This window comes from Mobula birostris, chromosome X, assembly GCF_030028105.1.
Source record: "Mobula birostris isolate sMobBir1 chromosome X, sMobBir1.hap1, whole genome shotgun sequence".
In the NCBI taxonomy this organism is placed as follows: Eukaryota; Metazoa; Chordata; class Chondrichthyes; order Myliobatiformes; family Myliobatidae; genus Mobula; species Mobula birostris.
Window position 1 is genome coordinate 42145127 of NC_092402.1, and position 16626 is coordinate 42161752.

The 16626-nt window shown below is 40.6% G+C and overlaps 1 protein-coding gene across 1 annotated transcript in view; it reads left to right on the forward strand.

The window, feature by feature from the left end:
- The window catches only part of kcnh4a (potassium voltage-gated channel, subfamily H (eag-related), member 4a), a 219971-nt gene that overhangs the window by 73103 nt on the left and 130242 nt on the right, over positions 1 to 16626 (forward strand). Inside the window, exon 2 of the mRNA XM_072248954.1 lies at positions 12873 to 13106. Coding sequence (XP_072105055.1) covers positions 12873 to 13106 — 234 coding nt within the window. The remainder of the gene's footprint in view (positions 1 to 12872; positions 13107 to 16626) is intronic.

The window sequence follows — 16626 nt, forward strand, 5'->3', positions numbered from 1 at the left end:
ATCTTAAAACCTAAGGGATTGTAGTCACTTTCCCCTAACTGCTCACTCACTGAGAGGTTGATCACCTGGCTAGGCTCATTACCCAACACCAGGTCCAGTACAGCCCCTCCTCTTGTTGGACTATCTACATATTGATTTAAGAACCCCTCCTGGATGCACCTGACCAATTCTGCCCCATCTAATCCACTTGCAGTCAGAAGGTCCCAGTTTGTATTATGGAAGTTGAAGTCTCCCTTGACAGCAATCATATTGTTTACACCTTTCCTTAATCTGCCTGTATATCTGTTCCTCAATGTCCCGATGGCTATTGGTGGTCTGTAAATGCACCCTTCCTATTTTTGAGTTCTACCCATACAGATAGTGGGCAGTTCTTCCATTATGTACCCTCTGAGTGCGGCTGTGATATTGTCACTCCCCGCCCCAACCCCCTTACCTCCTACTCTATGTTTTCTAAAACATCAAAATCCTGGGACGTTAAGCACCCATTCCTGTCCCTCTCTCAACCAAGTCTCTGTGATGGCCACTACATCATAGTTCCATGTACTGATCCATGCTCTAAGTTCATCACCTTTACCCATAATACCTGTAGCATTAAACTACACACACTTCAAACAACCTGTCCCATCATATCTATTACTTTGCTCCTGTCTGTTTTTACTGTCCTGACGTCTACCTTCCTCTACATCCTTTCAGTTCTGACTTGGTGCTCTGGTTCCCATCCTCCTGCCAATCTATTTTAAACCCGCCCGAGTAGCACCGACAAATGTCCCGGCCAGAATATTGGTTCTCCTCCAGTTTAGCTGCAGCCTGTCCCTCTTGTACATGTAGCTCCTGCCCCAGAAGAGGTTCCAATGATCAAGAACCTGAAACCCTGCCCCCTGCACCAGTTCCTCAGCCATTCATTCATCTGCACTATCATCCAATCCCTGCCCTGACCAGTACAGTACAGACTATCTCTGTTCACTCAAATATACAGTCACTTTATTCGGTACAGCAGATTCAGTTGGGGGAAATGAACGGTCAACATTTTTGGTTGAGGCACTTCATCTGAATGATATATTTTAGGTCAAGATACCTCATCTGGACTAGCTCACTCCATATGAAGGGCTCGACTATCTCAAAAACACTAAGTATCATTTCCCTCCAAAGCCTGATGCGCTGAGGCCTTCTAGTATTTTGTTTGTTGCTCCAACTCAATATAGGAATTTTTACTGGCTTTGCTTTGCAATCACGGCAAGACTTGCACATATAAAATGCTGGAGGAACTCAGCATCTATGGAGAGGAATAAAGAGTTGACATCTTGGGCCAAGACCCTTTCGAGCATCTGCAGAATCTCTTGTGTTTGAGACCTACACTCTAGGTCTTTGAGACCTTTACCTATTCCACATCAAGATATAAAACTTACAATTCCTTCTGTGATCACAATACCAAAATTGCTTGACATAACAACTCATATTCATTCATAGTGTTTATAATCAGTTGCAGAATAGTCTTGTGTTTACACCTGGATCCAACGGCCAGGAAGACGATTCAGCAAAGCTTCATGGAGAGTGAAGGTCATGATGAGGGATAGGGATAGAAGAAGTCATGGTCACCCACTGCAACCAAGGAAGACCCCAGTTGTTATGACTACTCGTACCACTGGACCCAAACTTCCCAAGCCAAGAGAGTGGAAATGGCCCTGTGCAATGTCTTTTCCATTCTAAAAACTCTCCTGCACAGGGTTCCTTTCATTGTCGGATACAATGGACAACCACCACATTTGGACATTTATTTGCATATTTAAAGCTTTCCTGTATACTCATTTTAGAACAATATTTCTAATGTGGAAAATCATCTTCCATTAATTTTCACGGTGAAAATTATGCATTTGCACCCTGCATGCGAATTCACATTTGGCAATCTTGACATCTCATCTGCAATAGCATTTTTGTTTTAAACTTACACATTTGATTATCATATTGAGGTAAGAGAATAGCCAGACTTTACATTCTCAATGCAACCATTAATGGTATTGCTGATTTAGGTCCAAGATCGCTAACAAAGGCTTATGGTCTGTAACTAAAGTAAAAGGTTTGCCCAATAGGGACTGATGAAACTTCTTCACTGCAGAGATTATTCCTAATATCTCTTTCTCAATTTGACCACGGCTACTTTCAATCTTCATTGCTCCACATGGTGGAACTTGAATTGTTTTTTTTTAATGTTACATATTACATGACTGGAAACAGTACCAAATCCATAATTCAGAGTGAAACAATAGGCTCACTCACTGAGCTTCCTTTAAATTGTAGGTGTTTTTTTGTTGTTTTGCTTCAATTTTATTTTTTATCATTCTTCATTAATTGTGTCAGTTCAGCAAGGGCTGTCAAAAGTCCAGCTTCGTACCATACAATGCTGAGGGAAAATCTAAGTCATGTAATGTTCTCAGTTGTCTGGCCTTCACATTTTCTTCCACTTTTTCTTTGTCTGGTTGCAATCCATTTCATCCTTTTATCCAAGAAAAGTGACTTCTTTATGAACATACACTTTCTTCTTTTTATTGTGTTCATATAACCAATTGAACATTTCAAATATTCAAAATGTATTCCCTTGGTACTTGTAGGTACTAGACAATTATTTGGATTGTATAGTCTGTGATCTATCCCTTGTAATATCTCCTTCACAGTGGCTTGTAAGATCTTTGATGTTTGACAGATCTGGTTTGTCAGGTATGTCTAATGTTTAAGAATGGGTTTGCCTTAACCACAAATGTGACAGACTTAGTTTGATTAAAGCTTGTCAAACTTGGCTCCTGTCAGCTCTGCAAATAAATCCTGTGCAGCTGGCAATTGGTGCTGCGTGTCCTCAACTTCTTGGTTTAATGTCATAGAACATAGGTCAGTATGGTACAGGATGGTCCTTTGGTCCACAATGTTGTGCTGACCTTTATAAATTACTCCATGATGAATCAAACCCTCCCCTCCCTACATAACCTTTAACCTTCCATTTGGGTATTCTTGGGGCAACCAGGTTAGCAGCATTTTCAGTTAAGGGCCAACACTTAATGAACTCCAGGGGTGACTGTGCCTTGCACAGATGAGAGCAGCTTCTTTCATGACTTTTTAAATTATACACAGCTACTGTGGGCAACCACAGGTAACAGATGAGGAAATTTCCACGAATACGCACACCTTTTGCACCAATGAAGATCAATCTCTATGGCTTCAGATAGATTGGCAAGGTTCCAGTGGGGAACACTATTACACCATTGTATTTTCATGCAAAGCACAATTGTTATCCCCTACAATGCTTGGACATCACAAATGCTTTATAACTAACAAAGTGTTGATACTAGTGCCACATGCTTGAGTCTAGTGTTGAAAGGTGTTAATGTTCCAACTGTTAGGGAGGAAAGGAAAACTGGAATTTACAGACTTGCCGGAGTTATTGCTCTAAATTTGAGATATTGTTCTCAAAAATAATTAGTGGTAGAGTTATATTACAGCTTGTATTGAAAAAAAGATAGGTTACTTTTAAAAATCAATAGAAAATGCTGCTTTAACTCAATTCTTAGCCAGCTTTGACTCAGAGGTTTAAAAACAACTGTGCAGGAATTTGTCATTCATTAATGTCAATATTAATGCAGGCAGCTGTGTATTATTCATTAGAAGGTCCTTGTGCCGTCTATTTTTTTAACATTATCTCAAGCATCTGTCAAGGGAGGTATGTTGATGTTCTCCTGAGACCTCAATGTGAAATTCAATTCTGAAAATCCGCTGCATTTGAGTTTTTCAACATGAGTCTCAGATGCTAAGAGTGCAGAGGTGTGAATGTTGCTCTATCAACGAAATGATGCTTCTGCAGTTCCTTTCTGAGTGCTTTGGCATTTCTGACGTGTGTGTTGTTGGACACTGTTGTTTTTCAATGATATGATCTCCCTTTGTGTTTTGTATTTTATTCCAGTTAATTTATTTTAACGAGGATATATCCACATGCATGATGAACTTTGAGCTGTGCTGATGGGTTCTGGTTGGCACATAAAAAGCTGAAAAATATTAGAAGCGTGACTTCGATTTCCCTATTATTGATGACACCTACTTAGTACAAAAGGTTTAGATGGGGTAGAATTTGTTCGGTGTGTCCAGGAAGGATTCCTGACAGGCTGACTAGAGGAAAGTATCTGGTACTAGGCAATGAGTATGACCGGGTGACAGACTTCTCTGTGGAAAAGCATTTTGGAGATAGTGACCACAAGTCCCTGACCTTTAGCATAGTCATGAACAAGGATAGGACCAGATGATGTGGGAAAGTATTTAATTGGGGGAGGATTAATTACGGTGGTATTAGGCACAAATTGGAAAGCATAAATTGGGAACAGATGTTCTCAGGAAAATGCACAATGGAAACATGGACTTGGGGTGCTGGATGGATTTCTCCCACTGAGGTAGGGAAAGGGTAAAGGAACCATGGTTGACAAGAGAGGTGGAAGATTTAGTCAAGAAAATTGAGGAAGCATACTTAAGGTTTAGGAAGCCAAAACCAGGCAGAGCTCTTAAGAATTATAAGGTAACCAGGAAGGAGCTTAAGAAGGAAATTAGGAGAGCTAGAAAGGGAAATGAGAAAGCCTTCATGAATAGGAGTAAGAAAAACCTGAAAGCATACATGAAGAACAGCACGATGACAAGAGTGAGGGTAGGGTCGTTTGGGGTTAAAGGAGAAATGTGTCTGGAGGCTGAGGAGGTAGGGGAGGTCCTTAGACAAAGGAGAATCAGTTGATGTTGTGTACTTGGATTTTCAGAAGGCCTTTCAGAAGGTGCCACATATGAGGCTGCGTAACAAACTACAAGCCTGTGGTATTACCGGAATAAAGCAGTGACCAATTGGCAGGAGGCAAAGCTTGGAAATAAAGGGAGCTTTTTCTGGTTGGCTGCTGGTGACTAGTGATGTTCCACAGGGGTCTGTGTGGGACCAATTCTTTTTACATTATATGTCAATAATTCAGAAGATGGAATTGATGGCTTTGTTGCAAAGTTTGCAGTCAATATGAAGATAGGTGGAAGGCAGGGAGTTTTGAGGAAGTAGAGAGGCTACAGATTGATTTAGACAGATTAGGAAAATGGGCAAAGAAATGGCAGATGGAATACAGTGTCAGGAAGTGTATAGTTATACACTTTGGTAGAAGAAATGAAAGGGTCGACTATTTTCTAAATGGAGAGAAAGTACAAAAAACTGAGGTGCAAAGGGATTTGGAAGTCTTTATGCAGGATTCCCTAAAGGTTAATTTGCAGGTTGAGTCTGTGGTGAGGAAGGCAAATGCAATGTTAGCATTCATTTCAAGAGGACTAGAATATAAAAGCAAGGATGTAATGTTGAGACTTTATAAAGCACTGGTGAGGCCTCGCTTGGAGTATTGTAAGCAGTTTTGGGCTCCTTATCTTTGAAAGGATGTGCTGAAACTGGTTCAAAGATGGTTCACAAAAATGGTTCCAGGACTGAATGGCTTGTCATATGAAGAGCGTTTGATGGCTCTGGGCCTATATTTGCTGAAATTAGGAAGAATGGGAAGATTGAGACCTATCAAATGGTGGAAGGCCTTGATAGTGTGGATGTGGAGAAGAAGTTTCCTATGGTGGGAGAATCTAAGACCAGACGACACAGCCTCAGAATAGAGGGGCGTCCTTCTAGAATGGAGTTGAGGAGAAATTTCTTTAGCCAGAGAGTGGTGAATCTGTGGAATTCGTTGCCACAGGTAGCTGTGGAGGCCAAGTCTTTATGTATATTTAAGGCAGAGATTGATAGATTCTTGATTGGTCAGGGCATGAAGGGATGTGGGGAGAAGGCGGGAGATGGGGACTGAGAGGAAAATTGGATCAGCATTGATGAAATGGTGGAGCATACTTGATAGGCCAAATGGCCTAATTCTGCTCTATATCTTATAGTCTTAATGAATGCTTTGCTTTAGTGCTCACTAGTGAAAGACCACAAGATATAGGAGCAGAATTTGGCCATTTTGCCCATTGAGTATGCTCCACAAAAAGTCCTTAATAAATCTGAGGTCAGCATAGAATAGGCTAATGTACTGGCATGTGTCGAGGTTAAGAAAGATACAGTGTTGGCACTTCTGAAAAACATGAAGACAGATAAGTCACAGGGGCTGGATAAGTTAAGTATGGGTTACTTCAGGAAGTGAGGGAAGAGATTGCCGGGGCATTGACAATGATATTTGTGTCGTTCCTGGCCACAGGAGTGGTAACTGAGGATGGCAAATATGTTCCATTGTTCAATAGGGACAATCCTGGGTATTATAGACCAGTGAGTCGTATGTCAGTGGTGGACAAAGTAATGGAAATGGATTCTTAGGGATAGGATTTACGAGCATTTGGAGAAGCAGTCTGATTAGGGATTGTCAACTTGGCTTTGTGAGGGCGGGTCTTGCTTCACAAGCCTAACTCAGTTTTCAAAACATACCGAAGCAACTTGGTAAATGAAGGTAGAGCAGTGATGTGGTGTATATGGACTTTAGTAAGGCATTTGACAAGGTTGGCACATCCAAAGCGTCATGAGACATGGGTTCCATGGAGACTTGTTTGCGTAGATTTGGAATTGGCTTGCCCACAGAAGGCAAAGGGTTGTAATAGATGGAGAGCTTCTGCCTGGCGGTTGGTGATTGGTGGTATTCTATAGGGATCTGTTCTAGGGACCCTTCTCTTTGTGATTTTTATAAATGATTTGGATCAGGAAGTGGAGGGGTGCTCTAGCAAGTTTGCAGATGATATGAAAGTTGGAGGTATTGTGTATAGTATAGATGGTTGTCCTAGGTTACAACAGGATATAGACAGAATGAAGAACTGGGCACAGAAGTAGCAGATAGAGTTCGATCCAGAAAAGTGTGAGGCGATGCACTTTGGAAGATTAAACTTGAAAGTGGAGTTCAAGACCATTAGCAGGATTCATAACACTGAAAGAACAGAAGGATCTTATGGCCCACATCTATAGATCCCACAAAGTTGTTGCAGAGGTTGATATGCTGGTTAGGAAGGCATATTGAGTGTTGGCCTTATCCAGGGGATTGAGTTCAAGAGCTTTGAGGTTATATTGCAGCTCTATTTAGCTCTGATTAGACCACACTAGGACTACTGTGTTCATGTCTGGTCATCTCATCGTAGGGAGCTTTATAGGAGATTTACTAGTATGCTACCTAGATTAGAGGACATGTCTTATGCGGAAAAGTTGAGGGAGATAGGGCTTTCCGCTTTGGAGCAACGGAGGATGAGATGGGACTTGATAGAAGTGTATAAGATTATGACAGGCATAGAATGGACAGCCAGTGCCTCTTTCCCAGAGCAGCAGTGGCCAATGCACCAGCAGTCATGTGTTGCTGGTGAGTGGAGGAAAGTTTAGGGGAGATGCCAGAGGTCGCTGTGAGTGTTTAGAATGAACTGCCAGGGTGGTGGTAGAGGTTGATACATCGGGGGCATTTAAGAGACTCTTAGTTAGGCACATGGATGTAAGAGAAATTGATGGTTATGGGCTGTGTAGGAAAGAAGGGTTAGATTGCTCATAAAGTACATTTATATAGGTCAGCACAATGCAGGGGTCTGAGGATCAAAACGGTGCTGTACTGTTGTATGTTCTACTTGTCTGGAATGCAATTCAAGTATTTGCAGTAATTGGATGTGGAAAACTAGGTTTTGGCCCAAGCAGCTTCGGCATTTGCCTGATCATTGGTTCCTTAAGTTCTAGACCTTGTTGCATCCACGCAAAGTGTAAATGAAGTCTAGAATCCTCTCCCACGAGGAGAGAATGGAAAATAATTGGTGAGGTCTGTCAAGCACACATGCTCAGTGTGAAATGCTCTTATCTCAGATATGACACAGCTGCTTCCAGCTTAACTCACTGCTCCATTAATTTAACATTTCAATTTCCCTGCTGTGGATTCACATCAGCTCAGATTGTCTTCCTACTGCCCAATTTCACACATGAGTCTTCACCATTAGAAAATAACTAAACAAATTTCATTCCCAACAAGAAGACTGCCAGCAAGGGATTATTTGAACTGGCACGTTCTGAGGTGCTAAATGGAGACCTTGTTCCTTTCTGGGCATAGACACTATTAATTTGTGTTCAGCATAAAAAGACAGTTTTAAGACCCTTAAGCATGCTTGTACATTGAGTAAGGTCAATAACATGCTGAAGGTTTGATGCCAGCCCATTGGACCTCTTTCTTTTTCCTGAATTCACTCTACGTATCCAGCCTTTTAGTTCACCACTGGTTGTGACTGATTTATGGGTTGCAGCCCTCCTTGTTCAAATGGCTGGTCAGCCTGGATGAAAAAAGGTGATAGTATCTGGTTTGTTTCCTTTTATTTTACCTAATTTATGTAAGTTACCAGCATGCAGAAAGGAATGTGGATCTTTTTTCACAAGCCTGAATTTGCATTTTCCAGCATTGGGCCTCCTCTTCTGGGGCTACTGAAACTGAACCGCTCCTGCAGGAGAGGCTTCTGAGGAGATTTTATCTCTGGAGCAGTCTGCTACACCTCCCTCTAGGTTAGTTGGCATCAGGAAAGGCTCATCACCATGGTCAGTCTCAGGTGAATTTGCCAGGCCTAGAAAATGGTTGACAGCATCTTTATCGCATTGTCAATTAGTACCACACAAGGCATGCCATCTGTGATTGGTGTGCTTCCAATGAACTCCCTGTCTAACAGTTGGTCACATCCTTTAATGATGCCCAACAGAATGTCTGCTGAAGCGGCAGGAGCCTTCACATGCCATGTGTGTCAAAGTGAGGGCTTTGTCCTGCTGTATTCCACTGGATTCCCTTCTCTTCAAACAAACTTTCTCTATGAATAAACTGAAGCCATAGAAATAGAGTCTTCAAACTTTCTAATGCGTTATGTCAAGTGACATAAATAACATAACAAACATAAGAAATAAGAGGCCCATCAAGCCTGCTCTGCCATACAATATCAGGTATGTTTTCTAATATCAAGTCTCGGGTCTAACTACCTGCCTTTTCCCCACAACCTTTCATTCCCCTGCTATGCAAAAGAGCTATCTAACTGTGTCTTTAATATATTGAACAAGGCACTTTTTCTCTGGGCAGAGAATTCCACAGATTCACTACTCTCTGGGAAAAGAGGTTCCTCCTTGCCTCAGTAGGGTAGGCCTTTAGAGTGGCTGTCCCAGTAGCAAGACTACCTGAGGTTCTGTTCCTTCCCAGGTTTCACTTGTATGGTGTGGCTTCAGTATCCATTATAGTTTGGGGCTAAGCAAGCATAACAACACTTTTTTTTTACTGCCTTTGCAAGCACTAATGGCATCCAGACTATTTTGTGAGTTTCAGACTCCAGCTCCAGGCCTGTCCTGAAGTTTCAATAAAGAGTGATCAGCTGGAAAAAAATTCCAGATCTTTATCATACCATTATTTCTTCATCTATCAGTGGACTGCAATTGAAATCACCTTAGCCATTCAGGTGAATCTTTGGTCCTATCCATCATTCATAAATGCAGATGGATGGTGCAGGATTTCATGTTTTCCATCTTTCTGACTGTTGTCCTACAATGGCTATGGGAGAAATAGGCTAATATTCTGAATGTTTCCTCCTGGAACTTCCCCCATAACAACATGTTTAATGATTTTTGAGGGAATCATGTTAGGAATTACACATATAAATCTGCCTCCCAGCATTACACTATCAATAGTTTAAATTTATAAAACATTTTTAATATAGCAAAACAGTCCAAGAACTATTATTAAAAAAGCTAATAGGATAGATGTCTAAATCCATGGATAAAAGTCGCAAGTTTTAAAGTTCAGCTTAAAGGAGGAGTGCAATGTAAAAGGAGGGAGGGATTGGTGGAGAGGAGGGATGGAGGAATTCTTGAATACACACTTTGGTATTGAAGATGTGTGCACAACACTAGAGGAACATTGGCATATTAGACATTTCTAGTGTTAGGGAGGCTTAGAGTTGGGAAGGGGTAAGGCCATGGAGGCTTGAAATTATTCGTTACAAGGCATTGCTTAACCAGCAACAAACACAAGGGTAATGGATGATTGAGATTTTGTGCAAGTTAGTACATGGGCTGCAATATTCCAAACGAGCTTAAGCTTATGATGCTTGGAAGAGGAAGCTCCATTCTCCATGCCTTTTGATAGTTAAAGAACTGCATTGCAGTTTCCAATTTCCAGTTCCATTTGGTATTTTTCTGCTTTCCTGACTTTCTGCCAAAACATTTGTGGGACACAACTTCCCATTACATCATTGCATAGCCAATAACATTAATCTCCTACAGACTAACCTAGATCTTTCTTACATTAATATTTCCTATTGGATTTTGTTCAAATGATTTTAACCGAATGACCTTGACCTCATTGGAGAAGCCATTTGGAGGTTTTACTAAGCTCAGCTGTGTAAAGAGCATAAAAGTCATTTACCTGGAGTGCGTCAGTGGCACTTATTATTTTAACTGAGAGCATTTATTCAACTCCCACATACAGGGAGGCTGAGTAACCAGAATCAGCTAGTTTCACATTTGTCAGTATTAATCATTATTCAAATGTTAAGATGCTGCTCAAAATGTTTTAAAAAAAAAACCAAAAGACATCTGCAATCATTAATTGTTCTCTCCTCATTTTGATATTTGATAGCTGAGCGAATGATATTTGGAATCGCCACTTCCACAATACACGACTATTTTGTGAAATGGCAGTACAATGAAGGGCAGTAACTGATTACTGCTTTGCCATGTACCTCTCAGAAGGGTTTCAGACTTTGGAGGACATTGGCAGAGTTGCAAACTGTGCAATATCAGCTCATCAGCAAGTGTGTTATCACTGATGGCCTTTTGCTGACCTGCGATCCCCGAATCATTCTGCATGTGAAATCCGATTTATTATCACCAAAATGTTTCATGAAATTTGTTGTTTTTTAATAGCAGTATACTGAAATACATTTAAAAATTGCTATAAATTACAATAAGAAATATTAAAAATAAATAAGTAGTGCAAAAAATGAGGTAGTGTTCATGGTCCATTCAGAAATCTGATGGCAGAGGGGGAGGAGGTGTTCCTAAGGTGTTGAGTGTGCATCTTGAAGCTCTTCTACCTCATCCCTGATGGCAGTAATGAGAACGGGGCATGTCCTGGATGGTGAGATTCCCTAATGATGGATGCCACCTTCTTGAGTGAAATTCACTGGGAGGATAATAGAACTAATATCAGTCCAATGTCCCCGGTATCGAGGCTACATTCAATCAGCTACATCATGCAGATCACTTTATACATTCCCGACCCTAGATTCCAGAAACAGACACTGCTCTGAGCTCTGTAGTCACAAGCCACTGCAGCTGGCGAAACATGGAGCAACAATCAATCTGCTGGAGGAACTCAGCAAGTCGAGCAGCATCTGTGGGAGGGAAGGAATTCTTGGCATTTCAGGTTGAAACCCTGCATCAGGACTAAACCCGATCACAGAAAGAGGATAGAGGAAAAAAGGCAATTATACGTTCAAAGCGCAACATCCCCACCGACTCCAGGAAACCTCAGGCCTATGACTGCTCGAAGTGGAGGAGTATTCAGGCTGGTATTGAGAACCCCTGAGCCCATGCATTGGTAGCATATAGAAGCCCATGTAAATGGCAGAAGGAACAGTAATTTTAACCCATTAAGTGTAATTTAGTTGCCTATTCAAAGTGTTAAACTAGCAAGACTCAAGACAACGTATTGTGTACTAACTTCTAGTTGCTATGCATGCACTGCTTAGATTCATTTTGGAGAGATCAAAAGAATCATGGTACTGTAACAAGTAAAAATGACATACAGCTGTTTTCATCTTAGTCAAAATGAATAGCAAAGGAGAAATATATCTTGATTTTAATATTTCTGACATCTCTTCAGACTAAACAGCATGGCGGAGTCAATATATAAGCATATTGGAAGTTTGGTGTCTGGTTCAAGAACCTTTTATGAAGTAAATTAGTTCATTCCTACACTATAATCACAGCCGGTGCTTGGTGGTGGAAGGAGTGTGAAGAAATGTTTCATCACAATGATGTGGGGCAGGTTTGACACATCAGTTGGTTTTCCTCTTCTCATTTAATTTAATTCATTCATATGCTGACTCTTGTGGATGGTGAAAACATACAACAATTCAGGCAGCATCCATGAGGAGAGAAACAAAGGTAATGTATCTATTCATTGTGATGAATAGTCAACAGATTTTTGTTCCACCAATACCACGGACATGCATGGAGTAAAATCAAAATCAAAATCCATTTACTCTCACTGACATATTTGTGAAATGTGTTGTTTTGCAGCAGCAGTACAGTGCAAGACATTAAAATTACTATAAGTTACAAAAATAGTCCAAAAAACGAATAATGAGGCACTGTTCTTGGGTTGAAGGACCATTCGGTTGATGGAGGGGCAGAAGTTGTTCTTAAAACATTGAGGGTGGATCTTCAGGCTCCTGTACTGTCCAATGGCAGTAACATGAAGAGGGCATGTTTCTCTTTCTCAGCTTTCTGAGGTGAAAAGTCAGCCAAACAGCTGTGATCTTCAGATGGACCACTGAAGTCTCTCAAAAATTGTACTTTTCTTGATGTATAGACAGGAGATGTTCACTATGAATGGATATTTTTCTGACATTACATGCTAACAGATTCAGTATTATTTTCAAAGTTCATATTCAAATTCACTCATTGATAAAAATATTAGTACCACAGAGTCGTTTTCCCTTCTACCTCCTAATTTTGATGTAGCTGGCTTTGAGTGAAAGCCTATCCATTAGCCAGACTCGTAATTTAAGAAATGTAAGTTGTCATTATCAAAAACATTTTTATTTCTAAACTTTTCAACTGGTTTTCCTCTCTGAATTTGCAGACAGCAACTTTATCCTTGCAAATGCTCAAGTGTATCGAGGCTTTCCTATTGTCTACTGCTCGGATGGATTCTGTGATCTCACTGGGTACGCCCGTACAGAAGTCATGCAGAAGAATTGTGGATGCCGGTTCCTTCACGGAGCAGAGACCAGTGCCCAGCTTTCCATTCAGATCGAGAAAGCACTCGACAGCAAGCAAGAGTTTCAAGGAGAAGTGCAGTTCTACAAGAAATCTGGTAGGGTGTTCAGTGCTGAAGGATACCGTGCTGATATGGACCTAGTCTACATCCTGTGATAGAGACATTCCATAATTTGGTAACTCTCTAAAATGGTTGTTGGATGGTGAATACACATCTATAAATTATAACTTAGAATTATGCAAAGAAACATCCTATTTTCACTTCACGTGTGTCCGTATGCTACAAATATGCAATGTGAAATGTGGTCGTGATCTAAATACTGTTCTTTAAGGACAGACCCTGCCAATCTAAACTGGACAACATTCTTTATATCTATCTTGAGCTAAAGTCTTTTCACTTTACTAAAGATGACCAGTCCAATCTATTGTGTTCTGTCAAAGAAAAGTAGGTCCCACGTTGGTATATTAACATTCATAACAAGGCTTTGCTGCCAGTGGCATACCTTTTGAAGTTCGATCACTGTTCTGATGTGGGAAATGCAGCAACCAATCTAAAAAGAGTGAGTTATCACAAACAATGTGGTGTCATCACCAGACAATCTGCATTGCGGATGTTAATTGAATGATGAGCATTGATTATGACTACGGTTCTGCACTTCCTGCCCTTCAGGACAGTGTTGTGGAATCTTTAGATCCATCTGAGAGAGCAAACAAAGCCTTAGTTTATTGTCACAACTAAAAAGACAGCTCCCCTGACAGAGAGGCATTTAGTTATCAGATAATTTTATGCTCAACCCTCTGGAGTAGATCCAATAACCTGACTTAGAGATAACCAGCATACCAGTAACCAAGCTGGGAATACACTATATAATTCATTCTTGCTCACTTGTGCAGATCATACAAAGTAGATGCAGGGTTTCAACCCAAAGCATCAACAGTTTCTTTTCTCCCACAGATGCTGCACGACCTGCTGAGTTCCTCCAGCAGATTGGTTGTTGCTAATGCAGAGTAGAAGTGACTGAGGATTGCAATCCTTTTCTAAAATTTGGTTCCATTGGCTTTATAGCAAGTGAATCGATGAAGCAGAGTACAAATACTCCTCTGTTGTGCATTTAAGGGAAGCAATCAGTGCCAAATTTCTGCTGACTTGAGGTTCATGCCTGGTTGGTAGTGTTAATCATGCGTTATAATAGCATCAGCATATTGTACTCTGCCTTTGAGATTCATTCTGAGGAAGTGCTGCCAAGCAATAATTTTTCTGTTTCTTTGAAAAAAAAATGTAGTTTCAACATCCCTACAAACTTCAAAACTCCTTTGCAGGAAACACAAATTCAGCCTTACAAAGTTGTCAGGTAACTTCAACTGAGTATCTTCTCTAAGTGCTAATTAAGTGAAAATAATAACCTTAAATACCAAGCTGTCTTGGTCACTCTGAGATCATCCTAAAACCTTTGTATGCAAGTGGAGTATTTTGAGTTGAAGTGACCAAAACTATCTGATGCATCTATTCAAAACCGACCCCAGTCTCAGCATCTGTGGCCTTCCGACAGTTCTGTGCCCTCCAGACACCTTTCCTTCTGTGTCTCAAATATAACAAACAAAGCAGTCCCGTTCTCTGACAAATACAACATAGAAAATCAATTAAATACATAATGATTCTGCGGAATAATTATACTGATTTTAGTGCTGAATTCTTCTATCCATTTTAATCAAAGTTGGCAAGAATCCAACACAAAAGTACAAATGGGATTACAATCGGAGTTCTATGAAAGAACAAATCAGGCAGTTCAAATTAAAGCAAAATCTAACAAAATCTCTTATATGCTTCAGCACTCTGTGCTGCACAACAATCCCCATCCTTTCAATAAAGATAGAGAAATGCCAGACATCTTAATTTCTTCATTTGAGGGATCCAAGAACCTTTTATCCTTGAGTCTGGCAGTTGCATTTTGATAATGAGGCAATCAATACCTTGTGTAAAAGGATGTGGAGAGCATCTGGCTTCAGCTGACATGGCAAGTAACATTGCTGCCACACAGCAGGTAGATTACAGCCATTTCCAACAAGATAAGCTCTAACCATCTCCACAACATTCGATATTGTATAGTAGCAACAATGGTTAAGGTACTTGTCTGACATCTAGTGACCTAAGCCATTGATCCAGGGACATGAGTTGAATTTCTCTATTGATTTTAAATTAATATAACTGAATAAATAAAGCTGGTGGTATCATGGTTGGTAACTATGAAAATAATGGTTTGAAGTAAAAATCTATTTTTCACTTCAAATATCCTTCAGAGAATAATATCTTTTATCTTTTCTTGATCTAACTTGTATATGACCCCAGACTCACCAATACATTTGGCTTTTAAGTGCTTTAATTTTAGGTCAATTACTAATGGGCGATCCTTGCTGGTAAAAGCCTCAATCCATAAAAGAATGAATGATAAAGATTGTTCTTGTTGAATCACCTACCATTGATATCCTGGGGGTTATCCTTGACCAGAAATTACAGAGGCCAGAGCAGGTGAACGGCTTGATATCCTGTGGCAAAGTTCTGGTTGCCTCTTTATAGGAAGGATGTGGAAACTATAGAGAAGATATAGAGGAGGTTTACTAGGATGCTGCCAGGATTAGAGAACATGACTTTTGAGGACAGTCTGCGCAAACTAAGGCTTTTCTCTTTGAAATGAAGGAGGATGAGAGGTGACTTGATAGAGGTGTATAAGAGGAATAGATAGAGTACCTTCTTCCCAGGGTAGAAATGGCTAATATGAGAGAGCATGATTGGAGGAGGGTAAAGGCAAGATGTCAGAGGTAGGTTTTTTTTTTACACAGAGAGTGATGGGTTCATGGAACGGGCTGCCAGGGTTGGTGGTAGAGGTAGATAAATGAAGGGCATTTAAGAGGTTCATAGATTGGTGTATGGATGAAAGAAAAATGCAGGGCTTTGTGGGAGGGAAGGGTTAGATTGATCTTGGAGTAGGTTAAAAGGTCAGCACAAAATCATGGGCTGAAGGGGCCTGTACTGTGTTGCACTGTTCTGTGCCCTCAAAACCATTCCACCATTCACAAAGCACAATTCAGGAGTGTTGGTGACATCCACTTACATGGATAAGTGCAGTGACTCTTAAGTAGCTCAATACTATCCAAGGCTTGTTCCACACTGAACCACTCTCTGACTGAAAAGATCCCCCTCAGATTTTCCTTCAATATTGCACTTTTCACCCTAAACCTCTCATTCTAGCCTCACCCAACATGAGGGGAAGAACCCTGCATGTATTCACCCTACCTATATCCCTCATAATTTTGTATACTTCTGTCAAATCTCCCTTCATTACCCTATGCTCCAGGGAATAAGGTCCTAACCTATTCAAACTTCCTCCAAAAAACTCAGTCATCTGAAGAAAGAAGTTCACCTTGTTTTGAAGGTATATTTGCCATTATTCAGTGACAGGTACTGCTAAAGTAGAGTGCCAAATTATTTGTACGGTAGAATTTCCCTCCAACAGAGGCAGAGTAAACAATCACTGTGCTGTGGGCTCATCATTTGGAAATTCAACGGCACCTGAGGCCTCAAGCTGTACAAGGTCAGTGTTACACCTACTAAGGACTTC